At 41.2% G+C, this 20209-nt stretch overlaps 1 protein-coding gene across 1 annotated transcript in view; it reads left to right on the forward strand.

Annotated features, from left to right (window-relative positions):
• LOC118426900 (glypican-5-like) overlaps nt 1–19855 on the forward strand; it is a 44453-nt gene extending 24598 nt beyond the window's left edge. The window contains exons 7-8 of the mRNA XM_035836494.1: nt 11490–11658; nt 18570–19855. Of these exons, the coding sequence (XP_035692387.1) occupies nt 11490–11658; nt 18570–18796 (396 nt within the window). The 3' untranslated portion in view covers nt 18797–19855. The remainder of the gene's footprint in view (nt 1–11489; nt 11659–18569) is intronic.
• Nucleotides 19856–20209: the final 354 nt, after the last annotated feature.

Consider the following 20209-nt stretch of genomic DNA (forward strand, 5'->3'; position numbering starts at 1 on the left):
GGACCTGTTGATGTATTAATAGCAGATTTAATGACCCCTGACAGGCCTTGTCTGGAGAGTAATTTTCCCTCTTCACACCTCTATATGCGCTAAGATCCCAGTTATTAATTTGATATTACCCCAAAAGTCTCCACTATAGCTTAACAGAAACTTTCCTAAATTATGACAGTCCTAACCTAGTTACACGAAAGCCGTTATGTCTCTCTGTGTAGGGTGAATGTTAGTTGGACATTACCTGATGTGGAATGGCCAGGTCGTGTGTTCTTCACATCCCATCTTGGTCGTAAGAATCTATTATTCATGGCCAGCACGACTTGAATTTTGCCTCCATGATTCGCGTTGAGTGGCGCCCATTCCTCGCTGACCCCCGGCCATTATTCATGACGAGAGGTAATATCCACCCAGGGGTAGGCTTCGGGCAATTTTCCATTAATAGAAAAAACATGCTGTAAGTTTGACAGATAGCGCTCCCCCCACTGTGCGAAGTTATAACTTATATCGTGTAATAAGCAGACACGATATTGCGGAGCCGACGAAATGTTCAATATTTCATTATAGGTGTGAACATGTAATCCACATTGATTTTTTAAAACCAAAGTCAGCTTCGATCAATAGATTCTATCTGGTCAGTTTCACCAAACAGAGGTGATAGAATGGGGAAATTGGAATAAGACTGTCCAAAGCTTCTAGCACAGAAATTTCAGTTTCTTGTGTTGGTGATCAACCATTTATGTAGGACATGAAAAAAGAGTCACTTGTTTTGGCTTCCATTTCAGTATCAATTAGTTACAAACTTTAAAAGATTGGTGTTGAATTCTAATGTTTCCTTTTCTCTTATTGTTCAGTATACATTAGTTTAAAGGATGGGCCTCCAGGTAAACAAAAATGTGATCATCCTTTTGGACAGCCAAAGATTGTGAGTCATGGTATCACACTTTGCTACACATGTATAGAAGTTCTTACATATCGTTATTGGATGCTAGAATGTACATCTGGCTAAAACAAATGTTACTTTGATCCGTTTGATGATGAATAAGTCTTTAAAAAAGTAACATCATCAACTCAATGGAACAAAGATGACCATTTGCTTTGACCCAGCAATCATTACACAAAGAGTCATGGCCATTACGGATCAGAGGGTATTACAGAAATGACCATCCAGACCACAAATGTGGCGCGATCTGTATCTGACCCGCTTATCCTCCGGGCTACATGAAGACCCCGACACCACCAACAAATCCTAACGATCGTGCCATGAAGATAAAAGATGGTCATTACGGCTAAGTAGCCCCCCTAATGATGTAACACTGACCCTGACGACCTAGGTAGGAAAGGTCACGGAACTACTGATCCCAGAATGTATGACGAGAATTTCTGACTCTTCTTCATCTATCTGTCTGTGTCTTCTTCCCTTGAAACCATCGCAGGTTGTGCTGGTGATTATGATAGGTGAAATTGTTAAGCCCCGACGTCTTCAGTTTTCGATTTTGGCCCTCCTGACATCAATGGCTCATTGTATGCACAGGTCATCATGCCGAAGCGATCTGTATGAATGTCCTGTGACCTCCCTAACCCCGAGCATGTAGGGAACAGGCCATAAGACAGATAAACGTACCATTAACAAATTGCAGAAAATAAATAGTACCAAATTAATATGAAATGATCTGGCTTGGAGAGATCGGCACAATGGTCATTTGGCCGGCGCATCCAAGAGGCAATTAGGTAGGGGTGAGGGGCAAATGGGCGTAATCTTAACTAATGGTGGCAGCGATTTTGTTTCATTACGTTTCATGGCCAGTCGTCTACATCTGCGACGTGTTACAAACGAGAAGGCATGGTAATCGCATGACTCATCCTACTGGGAAAATTACATCATTTGTTATCAAACCACCGTTTCCAGCTCTGTCTGACTGGGGTTTAGGCAAGTAGGCACAGCATGTGGCTAACAAAATTCTACCTACTTCATTAATAGTCGTCTCAATGCCTGGTCACAGCCAATATGAAAACTGAAATTCCTGCTGGGATTAGGGTACACAGGGAGTGGCCTTGAAGTTGTGCAAACATATAGGAATCCTCTCATCCTAAAATCCTCCAAGTCAAAATATATCTTGCTCTATAAAACATGAACATGATGATCGTAAACGTATCCACATCGTAAGCATGGAATATTCAGTGAATCAAGGACAAAAAAAATTGCAAACCTACCTTCTGTAACTGTGGTCGTTTAGCTCTCTCCATCAGGTTTCTTGTTCCTTTGTGTTGAAGACTTTGAGGACATGTCTCTGTCAGTATCACACAGCTTTCACTACTACCTCATCATTCTATTAGTATATTAAAATGCTGGCTCTGTGTTTGGGAGGGGGCAGTACCATTAAAGACCTGCTGTGACCCTCTTAACCCAGACATTCATAATACGCTCCCATTATTTCATGTGACATTTAGTTGAAGTCCCACCCGACACCACTACTAATGTTGACAATGAATGCATCTTTGCCGCATCAATAAGTATACAGCACCAGAATCTGCATACTGATCAGGGCTGAGGTAATAAGAGATATAAATCCTACGCATATTATATTGGGACTTAATTGCCTGCCTTTGACAATGTCTGATATAATTTCATTACCTCACAAGAATCACTCATGTCCATGCATGTGTAGGTGTAATAATCATGGGACACTGCAATCTACAGATGCTATTTCGTGTCCACTGAGAATAAAGATCTAAAATCAGTATTAATTTTGGTAATATCCTGGAGTGTGGCCTTTTAGTAGTTTTGACAACATTGAAAGTAGTGAAAATATTGGTTATGGTAATAGCATTGCTCGCTGAGTCATTGCAAACGATATTACAGAATGTACGAGTAACCCAGATGGAATGAAACGATGGGAGGAAGAATTCATTTTCCACAGGTTTGAATGTGTAGGTTACAAAGTCATGCCATGAATAATGTGATAGCGGAGGTAGGAAGTTGCAACAGTAGCGCACCAACGCCCAAAGTCCCACCGAACACCTATCACGGATGGCAATAACGGCCCTCGGAGAATTGCGCTCCACAGTAATGGACTCAATTACTCCCCGGCAAAATTTGTTGCCGTAGATTTCGGGGAATTCATTCAAATCACATCGCACAGCGGGGAGCAAGGGTGACCTTTCAGGTATTCAAATGCAGACAGTTGTTAATCGAGTGAAAGAATTCCAGTCTCAATGAGCCCTAATGGTGACGGCCAGCTTGTCAAATTGCTCATGCCTTTTAGATGGAGTCCCTACTAATGGCTGTAAAAATATCCCAGCTGAGAATCAAAGAACACGACGGGATCAAACACGCGGAAAACCTTGACTTCCTGTACGTGTTGACAAGGATGTTTGCTTTATGGCGTACACATGTTTTAATCTTACGTCATGTAGAGGCGAGAGAACTTTATGTGGGTTTAATGGCATAAATAAGCTTATTTATAAACATAGAACTACAAGTCTGGGTGTTCATAATTTATGAGTCCGTATTCAACACTGAAGGCCATCAGCCATCATTTCTATGTCGGACAAACGTGGTTGATATGCACTGGCTTTAATGGACATCATGCAAATCAAGGGAAGAGAATTATTTCTGGAACTACAAATTGGACACCATCATTCCTAATCCTATGGTAGTCACACTGGTGTGTGCTGAATGTACTCTATAACATGACTTTTTGGGGAGGAAAGTGAGAAATATTTTGTGATCATGGTCTGTACCAATTCTAACTCATGCACTTGGCATTGCCACGTATACAAATTGAGCCTGTTGAAAAGTGCCTTTTTCGAATAGTTTTTCAATCATTTAAGAATTCAAAAAGGTAATGACATCACATTTCACCTAGCTGTATTAGTAAGAGAAAAGAGTGGCATATCTGTTATATTGGTTCCCTCTTGATTCCTATTTTGTGACCCACCTTTTGTAGCCCCTTTGATATTTTATCATCATCAAGATGAATCCATGTCTCAGATCCACCTCAAGTTACCTGTATCCCCGAGATTACTTTTATCTTCATAACGATACGGACTTGAGCAGAAACGCAATAAAACGCACCCCAGGGCTTTGTGTTCTCAATAAGTATCGAACCCTAAACCCTTGGAGTGCTGACCCAAGTGGAGATTTGTATGAGATGGTTCCTGTCCTTGGTGCTGGAGAATTGGCTGTTGTAATAGGAAGATCATGGAAAGTAATGAAACGGAAGATATCGAAAAATAAGAAAGTTTGCAGTCTGACAGCTTTTCTTTGTCCACTTTTGGCCTTGGAAATGTTATGATGGATGATTTTCATGTGCACGCATTGATTTTGGCTAGTTTCCCAGCAAAAAAGATAACTCGGAACATTCAACAGATGAGCAATGATATGCTATAACGCTCGCGCAGAAGCAGAACTCCAGATTTACTGCAAGCAGAAAGTCTGTCCAGAATTTGCCAAGAAAGTATTTAAAAAAACAAGTTTGTGTGGTGAAACATCACAGAACAGGCTGACTTTTCTTGCCTTTGCTTCAAGTTGACTGAGGTTCTTCAGAGTATGTCATTCATTCACAGAATTGAGTTTTGTACAGCCTTTGAACATAGTTAATTGCATCCTTTGTTGAGCCAATTTCATTGACTTCTTTTGAAGCTTGAGCTACAAGATAGTGTCTAGCAGTTCCTTGTGACACAGCGAATATCCCTGTCGCCCCATAAATTTAGAAAAGGACTTGTCAATACAGCTTCATCAGGCACAATCTGCCTTGAAATGTCAGCTGTAAACATTGGTCGGTCCGGGGCCTCAGAGCAATACCATCTCCAATGGAACGATATTGCCGACATGGGAGTAACGATTCCAATGGTGTGTAGCACAGCGATACTGATGCCGATGTAACGAGAGACAAACTTATCGCTCACTTCAAAAACTTCTCTCCGTACCATGAAGTCTTTGAAGGCTCTCAAGCGGAAGAATGTAGTAAGTCTGCGAGGGGAGAGGCCTTTTAGCTGGTTGAGAGTAGGCAGACCTAAGCCACCAAGATGTAGCGTAAACTATGCCGATGTGTTAAAATGTGTACTGGAGTGACTCGAGAAGTTGTCAGTTAGATTTATGGCCCCTCTGCCAGCGAATGACTCGCCCTTATGCCTCTGACACCTACCCGTCCTTTTATTGATGTCTGCACGTAGCGAGGGCCACGGTACGACATGGTTTCATTGCACATCGGGCGTTATTGATTGGCAGCGAAGGCACCCACCGAGCCCGGATTATTGCCTAGTGGGTACATGGTATTTCCATCACTTGGCAAGGTATTACAGAATAATCTTGGGCTTGTTGTTGTGTCGCCTGACAGAACTAGTGCCATCTGTCTGCAAACTCAGACAGCGCACACAGAGCAGAAGGATCCCAGAAGCCGGGAGTTCATTAGTTTCTGTTTTACGATATTGCCTCCGTCAGAGAAAACAAATTGCTCTGATTCCGTAATTCAGGGCATTGATTATGCCTTGTTAACTGCTTGGAAGAAAATTACGTTTCCTAAGAAGATGAAAGAACAAGCTATCTTGCTGCTCGAAGATGAAAGATTCCAATATCTGTGAGGATTATTGGAAACGAACTTGACTCTGAAAGGCCAAAGCTATCCCCTAAGGACAGGGATTGGGAGGGGGTGGGTGACAAGTTGCTGAGGGTGGTGAGAGATGCTCAATCTCCGGCCTTCTGGGATGGCTCAGCCTGTCTGTTACTGTCAGCGATTTGCCCAAGCTAATTAATGGTTTATGGCAGGATTTTCACACACTGAAGTGAAATGGTAAGCTTAGGAAAAGACCACCTGAGGAATGTTGTGTCAAAAAACTTTTGAAAGTTCGTCTTGTCATACAGCACCTAGACAGCAGTTTTTTCCTCTGCTTTTCTTTCATTTACTTTCATGGTGAGTCAGGTTTTCTTTCTAGTAGGAAGGGGATTCATGTTTTAGATAATCCTGAAGTACAGAAGTCATGCAAGAGAGACATTTGTGCAATGGACTCGCCACACTTTATCACGAATATAAAACCTCTGCAAAAGTTTTAAGATTTGCTTTATTTGGTGTAAATTATTATATAGTAAAAACCATCCTATCTTTGCAAAGTTTTATCCCACACAATTGTTATGCTCCATCCATGATAATATTCCTTGTCAGCCTCCACATCCATCACTCCAAACCTTGCAGCTCACCTTTCTGTTTCATCTTAAAACCTATTACAGCATTCCTTCAATATCCCATGCCGAGCCTTGCGTGAAGTGTGTGTTATTTGCCAACACATTAAAGATCCGTGTTCACGAACGTTACCTTCTCCGCACGCTACCCGTGATCTTCAGTAAATGTTAAAACACCGTCCTTGTCGTAAATGTTTCTCACTACAGCTTTTCTCTGCGTGATTAACTGCATTAGTGTTCTAAAAGGTAGCATTTGCTCGCTCGTCACAGGAAGCCGTAATAGATCTAGCTTATAATGTATGGCATTACGGAAAGTCAAGACCGTTTCTCACTGTGAACCATTAAAGATCTCCCCGCAAATGACAGGGGTCCCCCGGGAGTTAAAGTCCGATATATCAGGCGTGGCCTTTTACCATCCAGCCCGGATCTATCAGGCTCTCCACGATACAATTATTCGCGATACACGGTCTCCCGGGGACAGTTGCGTCTTTTGAGAAACGGCAGGCACTTCTCTGCACAAAAAATTCAGCCGTGACTTTGATCTTGCTGGCATATTTATTGTCAGGAAAGATGATCTACAATTCAGATATATCCTTTGATATTAGAGTAGAGGGTCAATAAACTTTTCATGACAGAAAATAAATGTGGCATAGAACTTCTCATATGAACATTTTGTCTCAAACTTTGAAAGATGTGTTTTTTGTGCTTCTCTTCTACTCACAGTCATTGGCAACAGAAGATTCATATTCTTATAATCAATACTAAATACCTCTGTGGTATATGACAGTGATAGTGACTTGAGCATAGCTGTACAATTTATCTTTATTACTGTAATGACTTTGATTGTTTAAGGAAATATATGTTCTTTAGTCGTATTAGTGATATCAAATTCAAAGACAATTTGTCAATGTCCTAGAGGAAGTACATTAGAGATAAAAACTTAACAAATACTTCTGTTGTAAATTAGAAACATTCAGTTGGTTTCTAGATTACATTTATAGTTATTGCATGATTGTGATCTGTATCATCTTTTATGACATGTAGATGTTTAAGAGGAATGCTTGATAAGAATAAGTGGTATTTGCAAATGCATCCAATCGTTTGGAAAGCCAAATTGTTATATGTGTACACTATGTGTATCTATATGTGTATTGATATTGTTATAAGAGTGTTGATGTCCCCAGTATGCATGGCTTGACCATGAACCCCCTGCTGTTGATAACTTGGTAAATGCTCCCATCTAACCAAGCCGGCACGTAAAGATTACACCGCACGCAACCCGCCCGGCCCCCCATCCATCTCTGTCAGCCCCCCTCCCACAGATAACACAGGCAGAGGCATCGTAATGAAGACGTTCCCTCTAAGGCACAATCTGCCACAAGACAGGTCTGCGAACAGGTCAAAGACAAGCACAGTCCCTCATTAAAGAAAATCAGCAGTTTTCACTGATTCAGATAAAAAGCGGGTCACTAACAGTTGTCTGATGGCTTTGTGAGTGCAGTTTTATTACCAAATGGGTGTGGTCATCTGGCAGGAGGTTGCTAAATGATGGATGGATGTGTTTTTCCAAGATTGTTTGAAGGTCTGTCGGAAATTTCACGAAGAACTCTTGCTACACGTTGGCAGGAATGCTCTGTTCACAGAAAACCCTGGTATGACTAATGTGCAATACCTGCATATCCAACTCATAACCTGTGCGCTGATGAAAGAGCTTGATTTTTAAGTGATAGCTGGAATTATATGACCCCTACTCGCTGTAATGGAACGACCCATCGATCACGCTGTCGGCGCCGTTAGATGTTCCACCGTGGTAAGGTGAACCGTCCCCAGGGACGACCGTCCGGTAGAAACCGAACCGGCACGGATTCCGAACCTATTAAAAAAAGTGACCCGCACTGGACTGAATTGGGGCGGGAGTGTGTAGGGTGTGAAATGACTGTATTTGTATGTATATGGAGGGCTGGGAACCTGGATGAAGTAATGATGGAGTGGAGCCCAGTTTGAAATTAGGTGCAACACTGGATGGAAAGTGTCCAGGACCCAGTTCTCTGCCAAGGAGGTTAATGTGTTTTCAGCAGTGCCTGTTTATTTCTTTCCATGTCATTCTTTGTCCATGAGCAACTTGAAAAGGAGATGAATATTTTTTCATAGTCTACGTTGTCAATATTACAGGCCCTTCTTTTGATTTTTTTGTCTTTAAAATTGAATTAGGTCATCTTCTATGCTTTCAGTTCAGTTTTTTTTTTCTATGCTTTAATGCTGTAATTCCCTCCCACAGTTAGGAATAAAAAACCCAATAGATGCCGTACAGGTGTTTTGTATGTTCAGCCTTAGTCTGTGAAGTTGAGTTACCAGCTTTTGAAAGTCTCTGGACTTCTATAAACATTGATATCATAAAGTTCTAATGGTGATACCACTACAGGGCACAGGCTTGAAAGGATGATTAGGTTAAGAACAAATGTAACATTTATAGACCAGACTTTGTGCAGTTTATATCACAAAGACACCATGGCCCATATCCCACGCATTGCTCAGGTCTGAGAAGCTAAATTACCACACTCAGATGTAAGTATTATGGACCAGATTCTCTTGTATTTAATATCGTTAAGATCCCATGCCCATTTTCTACGCATGGCACAAACATGATTAGCTGATTACCACACTCAGGACAAATGTAACTATACACAAGACCTTCTGTAGTTTATATCATGAAGACCTCATGCCCGTATCCCACACATAGCACAAGCATTAGAGGCTGATTACCAGGCTCAGCACAAATGTAACTATAGACCAGACTCTCTCTGTATGTATCAGACTCTCTGTAGTGTATATCATAAAGTCCTCATGCTTGTGCTATCCAACACATAGCACCAGCACGAGAGGCTGATAAGTCTCAGGACAAATGTAACTATCATGGACCAGACTGTCATCTCCCTATCGGCTGTCCTGCCCTGCCCACGGCACCAGCTCATCTCAGGGAGCATGCAGTGGAAAATTGGATAGCGTAAGAGAGGACCTCTCTGCGAATCATGTCAGGAGGTTAGCAAAGATGGGACTCCGTGCCCAATCATCTGCGTGTTAACATTCCGACCAGGTAGCCGTTACGTCGTGGTAAATGTTGATTACAACGTCGGGGAGTTAGTTTGGCCTGGTGGAAATATTGTCCGGTTGAACAGACTTAGGGAAAGAGAGAGAGAGGATGGGGAAACAAACACCGGAGTGTATTATGTTCACGCCCTGGAAAATTAAGGAAGAGCGCCGTCGCTTATCCCTCACCTCAGGTGAACAGGTGGCGCGTCCAGCCGTGATTACCCCGCCTCATTAAGACCCGCCCTCCCCGCGGCGCCATTTCCGCGCTATCGCTAAAACTGCTGATTTCCACGGGACCGGGCCTGCTGTTCCTTTAATAGCCGACACATCAGATAAAAAGTGATATATTTGCCCGGAGTTTGAAAGCACCTAACAAAATGTTACTGTAAAGGAATCCGGGATGGGGTTTAGCTTCCCCTCGGGCATCGTTGCAGGTATTTAGTGCTGCGATAATGTTTCTGTCCTTTGTTGGGACGGTTTTGTGCCGGGATTAGTTCGTATGCAGAAGCCATTAACAGTTAGTTCAAACGAAAATTGGATTCTGTCCTCGCCACTGGCGCAGGCATAACTTGTTAATGTCAGAAGGTGTAGAAAGTGGGAGAGTTTGCCATTAAGGATGTGACTACATGATTTATTGTAACCATTAACCACTGGGAAGACTCCTGAGTGAATAAGAAAATGGAAACATTATAGAGACAGATGTAGGTTAGACTATAGCTTTCCAATCACTGTACTGCAATTAGTCATTTAGCTACAGGAATAGCCTTGTATTTGGGGCATAGTAGTCATGTAATGTGACTATGTAGGCTTGACTCAAATGTGAAACAACTGGTATTAGTAAAGGACCATTATATCTAATAACATGCAAATTACCGGTATGTATGTATTTCTCTAATGAGAATGCAGGTAGCTCTTACACAGAATATATTAGTTGTGTGATTGTATGATTACAGCGGAAATGAAATTTTGTACTATAATATAAGCCTTATATTTTAGGAGCCATTTGAAGCGACTGTTAATGTTCCCAGCCTGTTTGCGAGGCGGTGGGTAATGATGATCACTGCTTGAGTACACCAGAGCTGTGATTATGTGATTTGTCTTTAACATCTGTTATCATCATTATGGTTGTATAACTTGTAAGAGGAGCGGCTAAACGGTACCTCAACATGGAACTCATAATAAGCCTGCCAGTCTTGTAAGTAAAGGGGAATTTCTGACAATAGTATAAGATATTGAAAATGTATGGCAAACTTTTTAGAAAAAATACAAATTACCTGTGCTAATATATGTTTATAATTATAAAAGATAATTATCATAATCATCAACTTTATACTCTTATATGCATTATCCTGCCTGAAAGTCTTATTACATGTACATGTATCAATATTTTGATTGACAACTTTCAATCAAGATGAGTTAGCAGTGTTGCTAGGACAATGCCATCAAGCATGGATAATGTGGTACCATGAAATGACTTTTAGATTCTTGGTTACGATAGATACTAGTCAACTCTACAATACTCTTAGTCTTTTATGAATAGTCTCTGCTATAGAGATTGGTGTAGCTGTAATAGTTGTGTGCCCAGGTCTACCATCTACTAATAGCTAATGTCTGGTACCACTCCTTACCATCTACTGTTAAATGCCAAAATGATTCGTTAGGGTCTCCCGCGGATTATCGTCGTCTCTCCCTCGCTCCGCCACGGTCTGGAACGGCGTAACCGTGAATCTTGGCTGAGGAATGTGGGGTCTGACATCTGTTCCCTTTTGATGCATTTTGATGGGCTGATTTGCAATATTTCATGCATCATAAGTAGGATGTATGGACCGTGAGGCGGCGTGCGACGCGCTCGGCTAGCTCCCATTGTGAGCGGGAACGGCAACTAGTGCTAAATATTCCCCACAGAGGTCGTCAACAGTTCAGCACAACCTGTCATTCTGGGAAATCCTCACAAGTTCATGTACAAGTGGAACATTCCAAAACACTGGAAAACAATTTTTCCTTATAGAGCAGTAAGTCCACATATGAGCAAAATGGAAATCACTCAATTGACCAATTGTTTGAAAAGATTTTCCCAATGACTTTGGGTGAGTCTGTTTAAGCAATATAGAACTTAATTGTTTTTATATCCAGGGATTTAAACCCCTTATGATATCAAAATAGATTCCAGCGCACTGAATCTCTGTATGTATACACTTAATTCATGTCTATCTTGTTGTATTTCCAGTTGATTGTGTCGAAGATGGCGATGTGGGTGGAGGATCCCGACTGGGACGATAGCGGCGGCAGCGGGGACGGCCCATTCGGGGACGGGGAGTACAGCGGAGATAGCGATGACGAAGACTACCAGGACTCCAGCGGCAGTGGTGATGGAGAGACTCCAGCTGTTACTGACAGTAAGTTTTACCTAGACGTTCTGTGAATAGCTAATCAGGTTGGCACGTCAGAGTGTAAGGCTCTTAACAGACAAGCCTGTATCCCACCTTGTCTGGTGCAGACTTTCTGATCCTGATTGTTACATCCAGTTTTGAACTGAAAAGAAAAGTCTGCAAACTACAAGGCCAAATTCTGTGAAGAACTAATAAGGTTTGTATTGTTCGAGATTTTGTGATATGCGCCCTTATCAGACAGTCTGTGTTCTTGCAGGGGCAGACTTTATGATCCTGGATGTTGCATCCAGCTATATACCGAAAAGAACAAAAGTCTGCTAATTGCCAGGCCAACTTTTCATTGTAGAAACTGTTCGAAATGTTGTAAGTCCCTTGAGACTTTAAAAGTTTGGAAATAACAGCATTGTTTCAAATATTCCCATCTACTCCCCTTACTTTCATAAGACTCCTTCCTATTGGTCGATGCACTACAGATAAACCAAACACCTAATTGGCCCACAAAGCAACCACCTCATATTACAGCTTGGAAAGGCTTGCCTTGAATCATCCAATCACAGCGGACAATGATAGATTCGGAGCTGTCTGGTTGTCCGGCGGTGACCCCTCCAACTCTCCCAGGTGCTTCCTGAGATAGAGTGGGGGCACTTCTGCCTCAGACTCTGATAGAATAACCATTCATCATAACACACCAAGGCCACGGGGTTCAGGAAAGTAGGACAGACGTTCCTTTTGTTAAACTGCAGAAGTGAAATCTTACTAGTGCTGTATGTTCCTTAGAGACAAGGCTGTTCCCTGTTGAAAGATTGGAATTCAGAAGATTGGAATTTGACTACATAAATTTGAGATGCCATCTTCTCACAACAAAATATTTAATTCCGAAGTACATAAAAAATTGCAATAGGACATTTTACATCAAATTTGCTCATTTTGCAAAAGTTTTCTGATGATAACGATTGGTTCTCTCACCTTGCGCTGATATTTTCAGTTTGCAGTAAGTTGTTACTGGGGTTCTAGTACTCTCACGTATTGTTGCCCCTCTCTTAGATATGAGCAGGTTCTTGTGTTCTCAGTGTTTCGGAAACATGCCAGAATCAATGTACATGTTGGAGTCAGCCAGGAATTCGAGTATAGTATAGCCTAATCAATAATGGATAAAGAGAAAGTTAACTGAAGCTGAACTAGACCTACTGTAATCAAACTGCAGTATTACAAGTGCATTCCAATACAAGAAAGGCTATTGCGATGGCAATAAACATGGGAACAATTACCTCGTGCACTTCACAACAGACTAGCCTTGGCTACCATTATCTCTCCACCCTTCAAAGTTTCGCTCTGCGTTATCGAGTGAAAACAAGTTCAAAGGCTCGGGTGATGTATCGGTCGGCAGTAGCGTCGCTGATTGTCGCCGGTATTACTCCATGCTTGAGCAGGTAGAATATTGCTGTTGTTCACAACTAGAGCCAGATGAATGTTTTACATCAACACCCGTAGATAAGACGCTGTCAATCTTCCTTGAATTGTCTTAGCTTTCAATAGAGACAATCAAGGCCTGCTCCTGGAACACAGGGAGAATTAATGTGCCCGGCCATCTCTCTATTGTCACTCAGGATGTCTAATTTAGGACCAACATCCCCCCAACGTGTTGCCTATCGATATCCACCAACACAAAAAGTGATCCACAGATTGATTTTTGTGTAAAGGGATTGATTTTGGTTCTGGGCGAGTGCGAGCCATTAATTATTTGATTCGTATCAGTTTTCATAGCAGGAATCGATAAAGGCTGAGGATTCCAGCCATTGAGTTCCATCATAGTATTTCAACACACTATAAATTTTCTGGCATCATACACAGAGTCTAGACAAATCACATGGGTAACTTTTGTTTCACATGCTGCACAGGGCAAACTCCTAGTTACAGAACTGATACCGCAGAGTGCTAACTGAACAATGCCATCGCTAAGGCAAAATGTGAACAATAAGTATGATACATTTTGGTGATGAGTTTTATGTCCCTTTGAAATTTCAAGCTTATCTTTCATTTCTTTATTCTTCCTGACAATTGAATAGATTAAAATCGAGAAAATTTATTAGCTTCCATGATTTATACATGTTTATGTAATATATCGGATCAATGTTTCAATCCCAGGCAGGGAAATATATTACCCTTCGAGATAGCTGATAACAAGACAATGCTTTAGAAGCATAATTTTCATGTACGTTTTTGTCCTAAAAACTTTAAAAAGTTGGATGGGAATTGTGATATTGAGTAGCATCTGTGATATTATGAGACTTCTTTTCCACTGTTGTCCCTCCCCTACTCCTGCTTAAAGTTTGGTGGTGTATTTGTAACTTATCTTAGAGACTGTGAACTCATTAGGCATGAAATTTAACCTGTGGCTCGTTATCAGTTCTGAAACATTGGAACAAGTGCGGCTGATTGGCCTGTAATTGAAAAACGCCCCGGCGAGAAGAACGACGGAGATCAGAGCTGATTATCGGAGGCTGATAAAAAATTCAGAACCTTCAGAGGCGCAGTCCGCAGAGTAATGTCTTAACGTGTTCACTAATGGGCCCCAGTCCAGCTGGGTATCGGCGCGACACACGGTTATCGCTCTCAAGTCATTTCTTCTGCGGCGAGAATTGTGCAAAGTTTTTCTTTCATACAACTCGACTAGAAGCTTCGCAGATAAGGGTTAGACATCGACTATCATTGTATACAGGTATTTTAAAATGAATCGAGCAGCTACATAGATTCTTTAAGGAGTCTGTTGTTACAGATAGCACTATTATTAGCAGCCACATGATCTTTCTTAAGCGACCGAGAATATACAGTCTGGAGACAAGTGTGATAATATCTAAATTGATGTGGAAATAAGCTAATGAAGAAAGCCAAAAGGCTTGCCAAAGTCAAAGCAAGGTAATTGTCATACGTTATTAAACGATAATCCACGACTCTGCATGTCGTGACATGGAGGCTGTGACACGCGTCAAAGGGACGCGGCAGTATTTTTCCTTGTCAGGTCTCACTAGTACATTATTATTAGAGCAATATTGGAAGTAAAAGCAGTTCAACAACATTGGTGAGACCCAGACGTCAGTCAGATCACAAGTTCACATCGTTAGATGGCTGGAGAGTAGTCATGTAATCATGAATGAGTATTGGAGGCAGGCAGAAGTGGCCCGCAATAACACAGGGTTGTGGTGGCAGTATCATCATCAGGACACCACCTCCATCACTTCATCTGTACCGGCATGATGGAGTTCCAATATACCTCACCTCAGGAAAACCAAACTGGGTACAATAAAAAAAGACAACATCACAATTGATAAATTCAACTACATTTTTAGTTTAAAATATCTTCAGGTAAAATTGTACAATTAGAGTAAAATCCACCTCTCTTTCAAACATCTTTTATACTTTTGAAAAAATTAAAACAATCATTTTTGTCGTCAAATTGTTCCGTCTGGTCTTGCCAGTATTGGTGCTGTAAAAATCATGTTTCGTTGTTGTCTTGGCTGTATCGCTTACTGTTCCTCTTGTTTCTGTTATTCCTACCTTTTGCATTTGTAATTAATTTGATGGTAATAAATTCAGCGGAATCGTTGACATTTGGCCTAGAACAATACTAGATTACTGTTTCTCTTACATAACCTGAGGATAAGGGTGAACTTAAGTAAACTTTTACGTAAGAGAAGTAATTGTAAAAGATAAGGTGGTTGCCTCCAAGCTCAGACGGTCGTGTCTCTTTTATCGGTAATTTCCTCCCTCATCACTGGTTCATCTTCGTTTTGTCTGCACTTAGCAGACCATGAATAGGTTGATAGCTAAACCACTGATAAAACAGAAGAGTGATAAAGTTTTACCTCGGTTGTGCGGAAGGCCACCCTATCAGGGAAGTTATGGTCCCTGGCTCGGTAATGTCCCGTGCTTGAGATCGGACCCACTTGGGTAGCGGAGCTGAAAATGAGCCACAGTGTCATTAAGGTGTCGGGGATGAGGCAGTGCCGCAAGGGTAATCACCTGTGCTGTGTTGGAGACGTCATGTCATGTTTACCAAAGTGCTCTGCAGCTCCTAAATACAGATACAAATCCCATCACATCGATTGTGGAGGAAATATCATGCAATTCTATCTATCTATGATTAGCAGATAAATATTGCAAGCATTTCTCACCATTTACTTGTAAGGAGTATTGAAATTGTAGTTTTTAATCCAAGCTTACCCCCTATATCATCTGTACATCATTGTAATTTTGTTATTTATGATTAATTGTATGTTACATGTATTTTCCTCTCCTTGAAGTGAAGCTGTCATCAGACCCCTAAAAGGAAGTTCAATCACCAATGAATACCAATATACAGTTGTACTCTACAATTCTAAAACCAAAAACACCATTTCTAACTCTGCACCTAAGTGATACTGAGGGGAGAAAAGTCAGAAAGCCTTGAGGACTCTCGTAGCAGAAGCTTTGCCAGGAAAATTAGAACTGGCTGTTTTTTCTGACCTCCCAACTCCTGGCTGCTCCAGCCCATTGTTAGATAATGAGGTTAAACATCCCCCTGGCAGGGACTGGAAAATTGGGTATTAGTGTTTTCAGCCATGCACAGCTCACACAATAATTCCCACCTTTTGCATTTGAAATTAATTTGATTGTAATGAATTCAGCGCAATTGTTGACATTTGGCCTATATAGAGCAGGACTAATATTCAATGTAAATTTAGCCCCAAAACCAGATGGTTGCGTCTTGTCATTGGAAATTTCCTTGCATTTATCTTTTTCCGCTAGAAAGATCGGAGAAGCCATCTGCTTTTTCTTGTACTAAGCAAGATAAAGAAGCCAACAGAAAAGCTATTTCTCTAAATGTGTTCTTTGAAAGGAAAAGCCACTAAGCAGTAGGCCCATTCCGTCTTGAGCCATTTCACTAACATCCCATTCTGTATTTATCCACATTTGCCCAAAGCCACGAAGCTGTGACAACGAGGGGTTGTTTGCTGTTAACGAGGTTGAATTGCCGTTAGGAACGTACTTATTAGAATGCGATAGACGTTCGGATCGTTGTTCATATTCAGTTGGTTATTCCCAAGTTCGGCATAAACATATCCCGCCTCTTTACGGGGAAAACCTGGGAGTGTTGTAAACGGGCCGAATGTCCTCTCTGACGAGCAAGGACACGGGATAGTAATCTGAATTGATGTTGATGCTCCATGTGCGATCTCCCACCACACCCTCCCAGTTTTACGACGCTGTGATGGCATGTCGAGTGCCGGCCCCCATAATCCCACAATTATTCTGACACATGATGAATGGAGAATGTGCCGGAATCATCATGCTTCAGTTCAGGAGTGAAATGTTATTAATACTTAATAATAATGGTAATTTCTATTGAAATCCCTTCCCTGGAGAACCCGAGGGTGGCAACACCGGAATCGCCAGCTTCCTCTCACGTTTCACAGCAAACAGGTTCTATCTGGTCCAATTCTTGAAGGGTTGCCATGATAGAATTACAGGGCTTTGTGTTACACAACAGTGTTTTATAAAATGGCTGACAGAATGGAGTAACCTTTATGATTTAATGTCAAAATGGTTTCAGGTGGTCGTTGATGCAAGTAAGGAAAGCTATATCCATTTAAAGATCCAGTGAAAAATCTGTCAAATTTTTGTCAAAGTTATGCATAGCCTTTGACGACTTATAAAATGCAATAAAGCAAAACGACCGATGAAATGGGGCTTCTGTTTTGATTTAATGCTGTACACCGTAAATAGGTTTAGGAGCATACACAAAGGATAATACATGGAAGACACGTCGGGCTAAAACACAGCGGGAATGTAAATAATTCCACCGTATATATACGAGTGGGACGTGCCTCGGAAAACGAGGCAATGTTTCGCACTTGAGAGGATTATGCATAAAACAGTTACCAGCACTGACTTCTTCCTGTTTCAATCATCCGTGGTTAACCGCGTTATTTGGCACACACCGGGCTCTGTGATGTAAAACGCAGGATTTTAAATCTCCTGGTGGTACAGCAGGACTTGTAGCTTGTGAGTAATCCCTGCTGTCCGCACTCTGCCGGGGAGGGCCGGGCACAAAGCTTCCCCTGCCTTTGTGTTGAGCTCTTATATAGACTGACTATGGAGTGGTGATTGTCCAAAGTGGATAGGGATTCGGGCAGGGGGTATGACAGTCCTTTGTTAAAAGGTCCCACCACCGAGAGATTGATGTGGGAGGTTTAACATAGTGATTGTGGTGGGTTGGTAATGTTAACAAAAGTGATAGCAGTGGTTGTGACGATGTTGTGTCAACAGTGGGACATGTTTATACCTTTACATTCGTGCCACTCAGATACTGGCAGAAATGCTGATACATGATGGCTGGTAGTGGAACGGCGTCATCTTTTAGACACAGCTGCATTTATTGAAAATAAACCGAACCTGACTGTTTATAATTTATCATCGAGAACGAAATAGCAGTTAGTCAAAGACTCGTATCAGCAGAAATGTGACTGGCAGTATCGAGAACTTTGAGATTTGATACTGCATCATTAGTCTGTCCTGCAGTACATTCAACCCAGGAAGTTGCCATACTATTGATGTGCATATGGCAGTGTCTCGGACCTGAATAACAATGACTTTTCACTGTAATCATTCCAATTATGGCGTGACATTACAAATAGCATGTTTGCCATTGCCAAATTTCAGTGGCCCAAAAAGAGTCATACATGGCATTCTTCATAATGTGAGGCATACAAGTCATGACATTAGCAATAGGGATAGAAGTTCGTAACTTCATTCTTAATTGTGTGGCATTATTTTATCTTTTACAGTACGATCAATACATATATGTCTATCTGTTTTGTAGCATGTCCAGACTGTTTACAAAATATACAGAACTGACAGGATATCATTTTCCCTTGCAGCTGGCAGCAAGAATGAGGAAGAGATGTACTTCGAAGACTCCACCCCAAAACAAAAGGCCGCCGCGCCAGGAGACTCCAGAGTCGAGACCATCAACGATGTAGACAGACAAAATGCCGACCCCAACGTCCTCAACACAGAAAGCAGTAGTACCGCGCCTGCGGCAACCGTGTCACTGGTTGCCATGGCAACATTCATCGTCACAGCGTACTTGAGACATACCCTCTAATGTTAATGACGTTTCCCTTCCATCAGCTCTCCAACCTTTGTATGTAATGATCCCCCAATTTTTCAGTTGTGTTTTTCGATGCCCAGAACTTTTGTACATACAGGACTATAATGTATTATAATAGAGGTGAGCGGCAAATGTCATATATACTGAGGGACAGTCGAACGGCATTGTATATACGGAATATGCATCTCTCGGCACGGGTTATTTTGTACTTACTTCGTCTTACTGAAGGACTGTCGTTTTCTTTTTTGTGAACAGGAGGTTAGTTAAGAGAGGGGAACGTAAAAGAGTATTTGTAACTGTTGAAGTCAATATAATAAGCATCATACGTTCTTTGAATAAGCTCTTGGACATGGCAAACAAGAAACAAATTGTCTGGGGACAACGATACAGCCTACACATTGCTAAGTGCTAAATTGGTGCATCTATGAGACCCTTTGTTTTCATTGAATGTTCCATTTTTTGTCAGATATTGAAGAAGATGTTGAGTTTGCCACCCAGAAAACACTAGGCCATAGATCATACTTCATGTTATACAATAAGAGCATAATGAGAATGATGATTAATTGTTCAATGTTACAAAGCACTATGTATACTGATCCCACATGTTCTATTTATATATTTCTTGTATTTGAATCTTGCCACGAATATACAGTACCAAAAATCGAAGGCTTACCATTTTATGCCTTGGACCATCCTTTGGAATTTAGGCCTTTTTTGAGTGCTTCTGAATTTGTTTACAATTTTTTTTTTCATTTGTGGAGAGAGAATACCTCATGTGGTGTTGAAATGAGAGAGAGCCAGTAATGACAATGTTAGGTGTATTTATGGGAATGTACAACTGAGGTATAATTCTGCTTCCCTTACTATGATTTTTGCGATTGTGAATGTGGCAATTTAATGAAAATGCAAAGCAAGAATCTTGGACAAATGACGTTTTTCTTTGTAATTTTCAAGGTGGGGGTCGGACATACCGGTATATATAACTGCATTACTATATAGACAACTTCCATGTAGTTGTAACTTTTGACACGTTTTCAATGTTATGTTTTTGTACCATGACTACATATAATATGGTGTTACAGTAAGATACAAACGTTTTAATGTGTTTAGCCAAGAATTTACTAGGCAAGGCCAGTGGGGTGCAGTTTTGTATGTATTAGCACTGCAATGAGATGTGCCTTGAATGAATCTTTTGAATATATATTTTGATACTCCTTGGCCATTCAAATAATCGTAAAATTGTAGATTCCTTGTTATACGATAGCAGTTTGGTTCTTACGGTTGGAATTTGGTGCGTAGTTGTTATCATCTGATCGTCATTCTTTTGTAAGGCCGGCATTTTTTGTACTATATAGCAAAGCCAAGCAGTGGACAGTAAGCAGTTATTAGACAACTTCCTGTTAAAAA

Source organism: Branchiostoma floridae, chromosome 12, assembly GCF_000003815.2.
Source record: "Branchiostoma floridae strain S238N-H82 chromosome 12, Bfl_VNyyK, whole genome shotgun sequence".
NCBI classification, from domain to species: domain Eukaryota; kingdom Metazoa; phylum Chordata; class Leptocardii; order Amphioxiformes; family Branchiostomatidae; genus Branchiostoma; species Branchiostoma floridae.